This window comes from Halichoerus grypus, chromosome 2 (genome assembly GCF_964656455.1).
Source record: "Halichoerus grypus chromosome 2, mHalGry1.hap1.1, whole genome shotgun sequence".
NCBI lineage: Eukaryota > Metazoa > Chordata > Mammalia > Carnivora > Phocidae > Halichoerus > Halichoerus grypus.
Window position 1 is genome coordinate 169,829,814 of NC_135713.1, and position 12,404 is coordinate 169,842,217.

At 45.4% G+C, this 12,404-nt stretch overlaps 1 protein-coding gene across 3 annotated transcripts in view; it reads right to left on the reverse strand.

The window, feature by feature from the left end:
• Positions 1-12,404, reverse strand: part of MYO1D (myosin ID) — a 364,381-nt gene that overhangs the window by 149,351 nt on the left and 202,626 nt on the right. For all 3 annotated transcript variants that reach the window (XM_078063487.1, XM_078063490.1, XM_078063488.1), the window contains 3 exons: positions 7,461-7,684; positions 1,295-1,439; positions 659-763 (listed from right to left, as the gene is read on the reverse strand). In XM_078063487.1, coding sequence (XP_077919613.1) covers positions 659-763; positions 1,295-1,439; positions 7,461-7,684 — 474 coding nt within the window. The remainder of the gene's footprint in view (positions 1-658; positions 764-1,294; positions 1,440-7,460; positions 7,685-12,404) is intronic.

A 12,404-nucleotide genomic window follows, 5' to 3' on the forward strand; every position in this document is an offset into this window, starting at 1 on the left:
CACCCATTTCATTAATATTTTGAAATTTATTTGCCTAATTTTTGTAAAATGCTTTTTTAAAATTAATTATTGCGATTTCCTCTCTATTTTGTGAAATGAAGTATTTTAAAGTTTTGAAAAGCCAACCATGTCCCCTGCCTTCCCCTCTCCAACTTCCATACTTCACTTGCCCCGTGGACATTATCTGAAGGCAAATAAGAGTCCTCACACACATCTTGCCTCAGATAAACAACTAGATTCACAGCGTGTATAACTCGCCCTCCCCCGCCACCCAAATGCTCTGTCTTCCCTTTTCTAGACTATGTTCTTCCTCCCTCCCTCCCCACCTTTAAAGTTGTAATCAAACCCGTGTAAGAGGTACGAAATGACCATGAACTACAAGGTAGACCAGTACCTGCTGTGAAAGACACGCATGCAGTAAAGTACCAACCCCGGATCACAGGGAGGTTCCCCCTAAAACCAAAAATCTCCACACCCTACCCTTGAAGCCGTAGTCACCTCAGCCACTGCACCCCCGCCCCAGCACAGGCAGGGGGCGCTTGGTGACGGTGGAGCTGGGACTGTAGCTACTGTCATGTTTTACTGCAGTCACAGCTATGGTAAGGTCCTCTGAATCCATCCTTTTCCTCCCCGGGGGCTCTGCCCCAGCCTGCCTCACCTTACGGACATGACAGGAAAAGAGGATGTTCATGTATTTGTCCTTCCGCTTCAGTTCGTTTGCAACGGGGACAAAAGTGCCTGAGGTCTGAGGTGTGTCTGGCTTCTGAAAAAAAAAGGAAACATGATGAAATGAGTCTGCTTAGCATTTTGGATGAAAAGGCAATTTTTCAGTGGCCTGGCTTTATAACCCTGCTCAGACAGTCTCACACACATACTTTTATCTCCCATCCCAGATGGTGGGCTGCTGCAGGGGTGTTATGCCACCAAAGGGCCTATAAAATTTGTAAAATGCGGAATGGGAGGGAAGATGAAATGTAGCTCTGGGAATAATTAATATAAAGGTGGTAATTAAAAATAGCTGCTGATTTATGCAAGGGAAGGTTCAAATGCTCAAAAATTAGGTTTGGAGTATGTCTACTACATATGGTGCAGAGTGACAGACAGCCCTTTGTAAAGCAAGGGAAACATCGAACATTGCACAGTGAGAAGCAAAAAAATCTTTTAGTTTAGTATCGCCCAAAGAAGTTTAGTTTCTGTAGGTGTCTCATTCTTTCCACAAAGTTGTGGAGAAAAATTCTTCCTTTTCTTTGTAAAGGGAGCAGGAGTGGATTCCACTTTGTTCTCCTGCACGTACCGAAGCAAGATAGTTGCCCTCCCAGGCTCTCTGGAGCCCAAGGTCAGCCCTTTGACCTTTCAGCATTTCCATGGCTGCAACCTTGGCCCTGACCTGGGGCAGGTCGGAAGCGGGCAGGCTCTTGATGAGCTGGGATGCTCTCCATCTGTAAGTGAATAAATGAATTGTATTAGGATTTAGAAACCCAATCCCATTCGTGACCCCAAGTAACTGGGCTGCCATTAAGCAGAATTTAAACCAAAGTACTTGCATGCTATCCTAAAAAAAGAAAGGTCTCTAAAATATACACAGAACTTGTTAAAATACACATAGTTTTTTAGACAAAGTTTTTTTAATCTTTATTTTTTTATTTTTTTATTTTTTTAATTTTATTTTTTTTAAAGATTTTATTTATTTATGTGACAGAGAGAGACCCAGCGAGAGAGAGAACACAAGCAGGGGGAGTGGGAGAGGGAGAAGCAGGCTTCCCGCCGAGCAGGGAGCCCGATGCGGGGCTCGATCCCAGGACCCTGGGATCATGACCTGAGCCGAAGGCAGACGCTTAACGACTGAGCCACCCAGGTGCCCCTAATCTTTTTTTTTTTTTAAAGATTTTATTTATTTATTTGACAGAGAGAGACAGCGAGAGAGGGAGCACAAGCAGGGGGAGTGGGAGAGGGAGAAGCAGTCCTCCTGCTGAGCAGGGAGCCCGATGCGGGGACTCGATCCCAGGACCCTGGGATCATGACCTGAGCTGAAGGCAGACGCTTAACGACTGAGCCACCCAGGCGCCCCCAAAGATTTTTGTATATCTTGCTTTGTCATTTGTGTGTTTTGAAAACAACTAGAACTTCATGATACATGGGTTTTTCTCATAACATTTATAGTCAGGGCACAGAAAGTCCTTTCTTCATCCAACACTGAGGCACTCACTGAGCATTTCTAGGCACTTACTAAACTCCAGATGCTGTTTTAGGCAGTGGAGGCCCAGCAGTGGACAAATGGATCTAGGTCCTTTCTGCTAGGTGCTTACCTTCTAGAAGCAGGGACAGACAACAAACCAACCAGTATGTGTGATGTGCTCAGTGCTATGGAGAAAATCAGGCAAGGAAAGGACAGGAGTGCAGTGGCAGGCAGGAACAGGGGGTGGGTGTTATTTATACAGGGAGGTCTGGGGGGGGCACCACTGATCAGGATATAGGAGCAGAAACCTTCAGGAAGTGAGGGAGGTGCACAGATATTTGAGTAAGAGTGTCCTCGCCAGGAAGAGAGCAGAGCAGTGCACGGGCTCTAAAGTGTGCGCTTGCTGGGTGGGTTGGAGGACCAGGGAGGAGCCTGGTGGGGCTGCAGCAGGAGGGGCGTGGGGGAGGGGCACAGGAGGAGAGGCCAGATGGGGACCCAGGGACAGATCCGCAGACCCACAGAGTCCACTCTAAGGACTCTGGCCTTTCCTCTGGATGAGACCAGACGCCACTGGGAGGTTGTGAACAAGGAAGGGACGTGACCTGACTCCTGATCTACAGGAGCTTTCCGATTGCCGCGTGGAGGAGACTGAAGCGGGGAGGAGGCTATTTCCGTGACACATGCGGGAGAGGTCGGTGACTGGGATCGGGCAGGGAGTGGTGGAGGCAGAGACAGGTGCTGGCCCTGGATGCGTTTTGAAGGACACGCCAGTAGATTTGCTGATGAACTAGACACGGGAGCAAGAGAATAAGGGGGAACGTAAAGACAACCCCAAGACTGTTGGGTCCAAGTAACTGAAAGCATACACTAAAAAGAATCTATTCCTGATGGAGAAAAGCAAGCACAGGGCTTTTATTCTGTGAGGGCCGTCCTAGCCTTCCCTGCACTCATGTCCTCCTTTCTGCCACAGGAGCCTGAAGCAGGGGCTGGAAACAAACCCAGAACTTCTTTACAGCAGATGCACTCGTCAAGGCCAGTGGTTCTCTAGTGATCTTCCACGGAGCATGAGGTGAGACACACCTAACACGGAGAGGTGGTGCTCTCTCCCCTCAGCACGCACCCAGAACGTGAGACTGCTTCCATCTAAGATTTTCCTGAGATGTATTCTGGCTTAAGACGGTGACTTGAGCCTAAAGTTTTGTTTTTCTCTCTGAAATTCCCACCGAAATAACCAAATAAATATACAAAGAAGGAAAAGCTCTGTAGCAGCCCTAGAGAACTGGAACAATGTTGGTGAACTGCAAGACGGGAAGTCTTTCTTGGAGATTCGAAGTAGACTGGACCACGCCGCCGGAGGAGTGGCCACTTGGTGGAAGGAGAGGAACCCCTCTGGCAGAAATGACCCGGAGAGTGCTTGGGCCCGAGGCAGCTGGAGCTGGTGGCAGGGATCTCTCCGCACAAAGAATGCCTGCCCATGGTGAGATGGGGACCCCCGCTGTGGGGGAGAGCATCAGAAGTCAGAGGTAGCAGGATACAAAACCAACAGCCATGGAAATAGGAAAGGCTCAGCAGGAGAAATTCTCCTCTCTGCCTTCTGTGGCCAACTGACACTGCAATGGGACAGACTGTCCTAAGGTCATTCCAGAAGACGCTGGAAGAATGACAGGGTGGAAGCAGTTGGTGGTCACCGTCAAGGTCACTGGGGACAGGCACATACATCCCACAACACTAAGTGGCTTGGTGAGCAACTGCCCCAATTAGTCCTTGGGTCTCAAATTATATTCCCCGGGAGTGGGGGAGGCAGTCTTTGCTGTCTGCTGGTCTGTTTTCAGCCCAGGTGCCCAGTCCGTCTGTCCCTTCTTTACTGCCCACCATGGCCCAGGACAAGGTCCGTACCTGACTGACTCCAGACTGCAGGGGCACACAGGGCATCTGGGACCTGACCTATATAACCACAGAGAGAGCCACACAGGCTTCTGACCCTGCTCAAGAAAACCACCATCTATAAACGCCTGTAGCCCCCAACACCATTTTTATGGCGGCATAAAAATCACCAGCCTCGACAACATGAAAAGGGGGACAAAGATGAGCATGAGGAAGGCTCCCAGCCTTCCCAGAATGGAAAAGAATTACTGGGAGGAATAGGAGCGAGCTTAACCATGATTAACGTTGAAATTTTAGAAAAACCAAAAAACCCAAAAAAACAAAAGCCCACAATCACAGTGGAGTCCTTTAGTGCACTTCTCTCAGTAGTCCACAGATCAAAAAAGTGAAGAATAAATTAAGTAGGATACAGTGACTACATCGGGGGTTGGTAAACCACAGTCTGTGCCAAATTCAGCCCATGGCCTGGTTTTGTGCTGCTCACGAGCTAAGAAGGTTTTTACATGTTTGACAAAACCAGAGCAAAACAAAGCAAAGTATGTGACAAAGACCATATATAGCCCATAAAGCCTATGATATTTACTACCGGGCCCTTAACAGAAAAAGTTTGCCTTTGGATGAGATTAACACAACTGGCAGGATTCATTCAGAGTGCGTGTGCGCATGTGTGTGTATGCACACGTGCGTGCAAAGTCAGCAAGCGGAGCAGATGCATTATTTTCAAAATGCTCGTACACCTGAAGCCCTGAGAAGGCTGGACTGTCTTCCCATCTTCTTATCTGTCACCATATCCCTGGAACCCAGGCCAGTGCCCACAACACAGCTAGCCTTGCATGAATATGTGCTGAATGAATAAACTGAATTTTGCAAAAATTCATCAATTCTAGGCCATCTATGAAACCATCAAAATCTAAAAAGAAGACTATACAGGCCACAGTGCAATACAAACAAAATCAGTAATTCCTTGTGGCCATTAAAAGTACTACATGGAGGGGCGCCTGGGGGGCTCAGTCGGTTAAGCGTCTGCCTTCCGCTCAGGTCATGATCCCAGGGTCCTGGGATTGAGCCCCACATGGGGCTCCCTGCTCGGCAGGGGAGCCTGCTTCTCCCTCTCCCACTCCCCCTGCTTGTGTTCCTGCTCTCGTTGTGTCTTTGTCAAATAAATAAATAAAATCTTTAAAAAAAAAAAAAGTACCACATGGATCTTTCCTTATTGTCATGGACAGGTCTCCAAAACATTTTCAAGTCATCCTATAAGCCTGCATGTGTAAAAAAGAGAGGAAGAAGAGCCCAAATGATATGTGACTGGTGACTGTGCATGCATGCACATTCTTACTGTGACCCAACATTTCTACAGTGTTTATTACGTGTCAGGTACAATCTGAAATGCTTTACATATATATTTACTCATAATCTTTCCAACAACCCTATGAGCAGGTACTACTGTTACGGCCCTTTTACAGATACGGTAACTGAGGCTCAAAGAGATTATCTAATGTGCCCAAGGTTAGACAACCAGGCAGCAGCAGAGACAGAATATAAACCCAGGCTCCAGGATCTGTGTTCTTAAAGATTTTTTTTTTTTTTAAATTTATTTATTTGAGAGAGAGAGAATGAGAGAGAGCAAGCACATGAGAGGGGGGAGGGTCAGAGGGAAAAGCAGACTCCCTGCCGAGCAGGGAGCCCGATGCGGGACTCGATCCAGGGACTCCAGGATCATGACCTGAGCCGAAGGCAGTCGCTTAACCAACTGAGCCACCCAGGCTCCAGGATCTGTGTTCTTAACCACTATACCATGCTGTCTCTTACACGTGGGCGTGTGCTTGAAAATGCACAGACACAGACATAGAAGGATACAAACTGTTAATGAGTGATTATCTCAGGGCAAGGAAATAAAACGGGGGAGATAAGAGGAGGTGTGGAGGATTTCAATTTTATATCTCATATATTTCTATATTATTTCACTTTACAAAAAACCACAATAAGCATGTGTATTCATGCATAGCTTAATTACTTTTTAAATTAAGTCAAAATTCAGGTTACAGATGATAACATTCATGAAAAACACTTACCTGTGCATTAAAAAAGGCTGCCAGGACTTACAACGAATATTTATAGTATTAGATCTGAAAACTGAGGTAATTTTGCTTTCAATAATTCCTTACTGAGCTTTTCCTTTTATGAGATATCATTTCTTTTGTTTTTACAAAAAGCAAATGGGGTATATATTAAAGAATTTTCTTCCTATGCATTTTTATTTATCTTTTGATATCTGCCACCAATTATACAGAGCTAACTCTAAAGGAAGATAAAATCTGATTTAGCACAGAATTATAAATTAGTTCTTTTACATTCAGTATGCCAATTATTTCATAGTGTTCTTTGTGGAATACCACACTGCCAAATGGCCACATTTGAGAACTGTTAGCTTCGTTTATGTGACTGGATGGCTGTGTCTAAGACACAGCTAAATGTATCTGGTGCACACCAGCAACAAACAAGCACAAATAATGAGGGATGAGGGGCTGTGAATAACTACAAACTCAGATTCAAGTTAGTTTATAAAAAATGAGATCAGCTGGAAAGATACCAGATTTTACATGGGTGTTTATTTATTTATGTTAAAAAAAAAAAAAGCCTGCTCTAAAACAATTGTTTTCCCTCTCACACTTTAAAATCATCTGGGGGGCGCCTGGGTGGCACAGTCGGTTAAGCATCCAACTCTTGGTTTCGGCTTCAGGTCGTGATCTAGGGGTCATGAGATCGAGCCCTGTGCGGGGCTTTGCCCTCAGTGTGGAGTCCGCTTGAGAATCTCTCCCTCTCCCTCTGCGCCTCCTGCTTGTGCTGTCTCTCTCTCTCAAATAAATAAATCTTTAAAAAAAAATCGCCTGGGAAACTTTAGAAAGGACTTTTGTTTGGGCCCCACTCCCGGGTTCCGTTAAACAGGACTTTGCGGAGGCAGGACGTGGGCGTTGGTATGTCTCATAAACTCTTTGGTAGGTTTCATAACCAGGATAGAGAAGTGCTGCCCTGAAAGGATTAACACACTTTCCAGTTTGAGTTACGTGTGGTGACTTTAACATGTAGTTATTATTTGCTGATAAAAGAGACGGCAGGCTAACAGCTTGTCCCAACCGTGGAGTGATTCGGGCTTTGTGGCGCACTGCTGTCCGCCGCCGCAGGAAGAGTAAATGCACGGTCCCACGTGTTAGTAAGTAAGTCCCACTGTTCTGAGACATAAACAGATGCCCCTTGAGAGTGAAATCTACAGACCTGAAGACCTGAGGTAAAGCCGTAGAGGCAAACAGCTGAGCCGATGTCACCGCCTCAGATCTGGGGCTTATACATTACGTGTGCTCCCATAAACAGATGCGGCTCATGCCAACAGGCTCTTCCTTACCTATCAAAAATGGCCTGTAAGGCCTCCTCGAAACGGCGGAGAACTTTAGGTGGGGTTGGCCACTTCACGTGCTTGCCGTAGTCCTTCATGGTCTTGATGCCGTGGAAGCGTCTGGCAACCTCATGAATGTACGATTTCACTTTGTAACGCCGGTAATACCTGATAATGGTCAGAGCTGCCTTGGTTCTCTTGTAGCGCATGCGGGCCAGCGTGCCTCGCCACACCTTCACAATAGAGAAAGAAAAGGACAAGTGTTGTTGGCTGAGTCAGTGGCATATGACTTTGCAATTGTATAAGATCCTCTGCTTAGAAACTACCAACGGGGGGGGGGGGGAGGAGAGGGGGGGAACTGCGTGTTGTCCACAAAATCAGGCAGAGACAAAGCACGTTGATTCTGCCTGCCACCAACAGATGGCGCCAGGAGTCATGCTGTCATTCGCCTCAGCGGTCGAGCTGTTCTGGTGTGCACGGGGCTGTGTGCTGACTCGCAAGCAGAGTCCTGTTTTAACTTCATGGTCATGAAGAGAAGAAAGCCAAAATGCACATGTCTCTGCAGAAATATCTGAAGGATGTGGAAAGGAAGCAAGATGAGGCAGAACCAAGAGCCATCAACATCTACAGTTCTCGAATGAAACCTGGCTTTACACAGATTACACCACTGGTCACCACTGCACCGTCACGTTGGATTCACAAACGGACTTATACACAGCCTGTGCAGCCCCTCTCCCCAGGAGCTAGGTAAATTTCCCCCAAACTTAGATGTAATCCTAGGGAAAGGGAAAAACAGATGACTGATAGCGTATGAATCTTTGTTTACATTTTTTCAGTGCTCAGAAATCAGTCAGACAATATATAAACGTCTCCGTGCATGGTAAAGTCAGAGATACTTACTTCTACTTTTCCTTCGGGATCCTTTGCCCAGATTCCTGTACTTCTCAATCTCTCAAGTAAAAAGAAATTTGGTATAATCTTCACTTCATTCTTGGATCTTCCCCTGTACGTGTCCTCCACCCCCACAACTTACTCTTACTTCTACAATATTTCCAGCATAAACCCCTTTCTCTTCCTTTCTGCTACTAAAATCTCCAAGACCCCAAACTACTCGCACTGCTTTCTTCAACAAACTCCTTGGACGCACCACCGTCGTGTTCCGGTTGATATTTACTTCGGCTACTTAGATAACCAGTCCAATTCTCAGGTTGTTGGTATTCAGCTCCCTCCCTGTCTCTGGCCTCCCGAGACCGAGATTTTCCACCTCTAGTTCAAAGCCCACAGTATGGGGGCTCCAGACTCCCTCGGGTTTCTTGTATTTCCTCTTAAATCTCCACCTGTGTCACCAATTTCTCAGAAAAACTGGTGCAATGCCTCTTTTATCCCGTCATTTTAGGGTTTCTTTAAGCAGACTCCTAAACTGGTATCACGGGCTTGTGATGTGCTCCTTTTTTCAACCTGCTGCACCACAAGGATAGATCTGTTTGCATGGGACACATGAGGAGGTCACCAAGGGACCGCAAAGGGGAACTAATGAGTCAAGGAAAACCTTGATATGTAAGGGAAACGTGTGACATGTGAGCAGTTTGCGATGGGAACCTAGTGCTCACATATAAACAGAATATATAAAGACCGTGAGGCAATGAAAACTTGTTTCTGCATGTGGCGTCCGTACAGCAACCCTTTTTAGCCAAAATGGCTCTCTTCCCCGTCGCCAAATCCATCATGCAGATGGCTCTGTTACGCCTCCACCCAAGTGCTAAAATAAAGGTCCCTTCTTTAGCATCTTGAAAAAACCCAAAGAATACAATTACAGGGTGAAAGTCTGTGATTCAATTTCTTAAACAAAACACATTTGTAAAGTTTCATACTGTTTGTTTTCTTTTTTTTTTGAAGAGAAAGGAAATTAAGACTCCCTGGAGCCACACCTGTATAGAAAATCAATCCTTAATTTTCAAGGAGTGTTCACAGAATTTCTCATTAAAATGTTTTTGGTTTAATTCTTCAGTAATTTGGGGAAAAAAAGCATTTCATAAGTAAGGGCTTCTAAAGGAGCAGGTTTTTATGTTTAACATTTCTTTTTTTTTTTAAGATTTATTCATTTATTTGAGAGAGAGAGTGTGCATGCATGCATGACCTGAGCTGAAATCAAGAGTTGGACGCTTAACTGACTGAGCCACCCAGGTGCCCCTGTATGGGCAGATTTTTTTTTTGCCTCAGTCATGTGTCCAAGTGTTCCAGAAACTTTTTGTTTTAAAGATTTATTTATCTATCTGAGAGAGAGAGCATGCAGGAGCACACGAGAGCGGGAGGGAGAGGGAGAGGGAGAATCTCAAGCAGACTCTGAGTGCAGAGCCCAGTGTGGGGCTTGATCTCATGACCCCGAGATCATGACCTGAGCCAAAATCAAGAGTTGGACACTTAACCGACTAAACCACTCAAACACCCCTGGAAACTCTTTAATGAATGCGAGCCATTCTTTCTCAGCCTACTAACTGCCCCCAAACAGTTTTGGACTGGGTATTGTTTTATTCTTCCATCTATCATATGGACTAGATGTCCATTATGTATATGCTTTATCTGGTCTCTCCATTGCTCAAGAGGAATGAAAAGAGAGCTGGGGCTTTAGGTGGCTGCTATCAAGCTCCCTCCTTAATAGGTGTCTTACAGTCTTCTGGCTTGGTTGAGGACAGATATTTTTTCCATGTCTTGAGGAGCTTTTTCTTGATTCGGCTCTAATATTATTCCTAGCAGATGCTTCCCCTATTTCTTGCCCACTTATTGACATATCAGAGGCAGGAAAGATGGTAAGCCTTCTTGACTCTTCTTGCCTGAGGGAAAATGTCTTCTTGATGGAAGAAAGGGTTCCCAGTAGAGGTGTGGGCTCTTCCAGGCCTTCCCCTGGACATACCTTTATACTTGATGCCAACACCATCAAAAGCAATGAGACGTCTCAGAATTCCCTCCTTGTACGTCTCCATGTTCCATTCTTTTCTTTGAAGAATATATTGATTTTTTTAGCACCTTTGTTCAATTTGGTCCAATTTTTCTTTTTCTGGGTGACACTTCTCAGTTTATGGTATGAAGTTGGGATTTTTCTTTTTTTTGGTTTCAGGGTTCATGGGTTCTTTGTCATTTTTACATTTTTGTTAATTTCAGCAAATTTGGGGGAAAGGAATTTCTGTGAGCTTGCAGTTACATTATCAGCTTTGTCAGATGTCCCTTAGGCTTTAATTTTTTAACATCAGAGAAAAAGTAGCATTGAAAAACTACAGAGGAAAATGCATGCAAAAAATTATTCATGTATTTTTCCTTATAATCTAAGCATATTTGGTTTAAACAGATATGCTCCCATGAGTTGGTGAGTCTGTGTAGGGGAGGATTGTTGTTGATTTTTCCACCAAGGGTCTGCAGGTTGGAATTTAAGGTATAAGACCGATTTTTCCACTTCCCTCTTTGTTTAAAGCAGCTTAAACTGTTGGGTTTTTCGAGAGTCATATAAAGCATCTGTCTGTGGAGGACTTTGCCTGATGATGGGATGTCAGAAAACAGAGAATTAAATGTTATATTCAATAGCAAAATAAAACAGTATTTTAATATTAACATTAAAGAGGAACCAACCAGATATTATGTTTTAGGATATGATGCAAGAGAGTGGATGCTGAAGACTGAAGGCAACACAATGAGATCTGGGAGGGAAAGTTAAGCAGGAGCCATAAAGCAGAGGGTAGACTGACAGAGGAAAGGCCCTGCAAGTCGTTTCTTAGGAAGAAGAAAGAACGGAGGCCAACAGAGAGGCTGACTCAGAGGGAACAGCCGAGCTACAAAAAGAGACCATCAGAGAGCAGTGTGCACACCCTTCCTATTGAGTGAGTCCAATTTCTCTCTTGTGTACCTTTACCCCTGTAGTCAGTTCTGCCAGTACAGTGGCCAGAGTGATCCTTTTAAGGCCAAAATCAGCTCACGTTACTTCTCTGCTTCAAACTTTGCCACCGCTCTCATCTCCCTGAGTAACAGCCAGAACCCCCGCACTAACCTACAAAGGCCCACGTTCTCTGGGGCAGTCACCTCCCCTGCTCACTCCAGCTACCTTCTGGACTCCAGGCTGCTCCCTCTGCCTGGAATGATCTCCCACCGGATATCACATGGCCAACTTCTTCACTCTCTCTCTGCGTCCTTGCTCAGTGGTCCCCTTCCCAATGAGACTGGCCCTGACCATCCCCTTTAAAATTCAACTTGTTTCCATCTTCCCCACCTGGCACTCTCCGTGCTCCTTACCATGCTCTAGCTTTATTCCTGCCTCTAGCACTTGATACTACAACGCAGCATGTAACTCACACGCTACTGCATTGTTTACGCTCTCCTCTGGCGGCATTTCAGCTCCAGCAGGCCAAGGGCTCTTTGTCTCTTTTACTCACTGATGGAAACTCCACCGTCTAGAACAATGCCAAGGACATAGCAGCCACTTGAACGTATCTGCTGAATGAATGAACGTTTTCACCTTCATCTTCCAAGCCCGATACTGAATCTTTCATTTTGGCTGTCATGTTTTCCATTTTCAAGACTCATCCTTGTTCTCCAAATTCCATTCCTTTCCTTTCCTTTCCCTTTCCCTATCCCTTTGCCTTTCCTTCCTTCCTTCGATTTTATTTATTTATTTGAGAAAGAGAGAGCATGAGTAGGGAGGGCAGAGGGATCGGCAGAAGGAGTGGGAGAGGGAGAAGCAGACTCCCCGCTGAGCATGGAGCCCAATGCAGGACTCAATCCCAGGACCCTGAGATCATGACCTGAGCTGAAGTCAGATGCTTTATTGACTAAGCCACCCAGGCGCCCCCAAATATTTCTTTTAAAAGCACACTGCTCTTAACAAAAGCAACATCTCATCCTTCCTCTCTGATGAATCATGGTTTTACTTTTTACAATGCTCCCTGTGTTGTATGTTACTTCTAAATC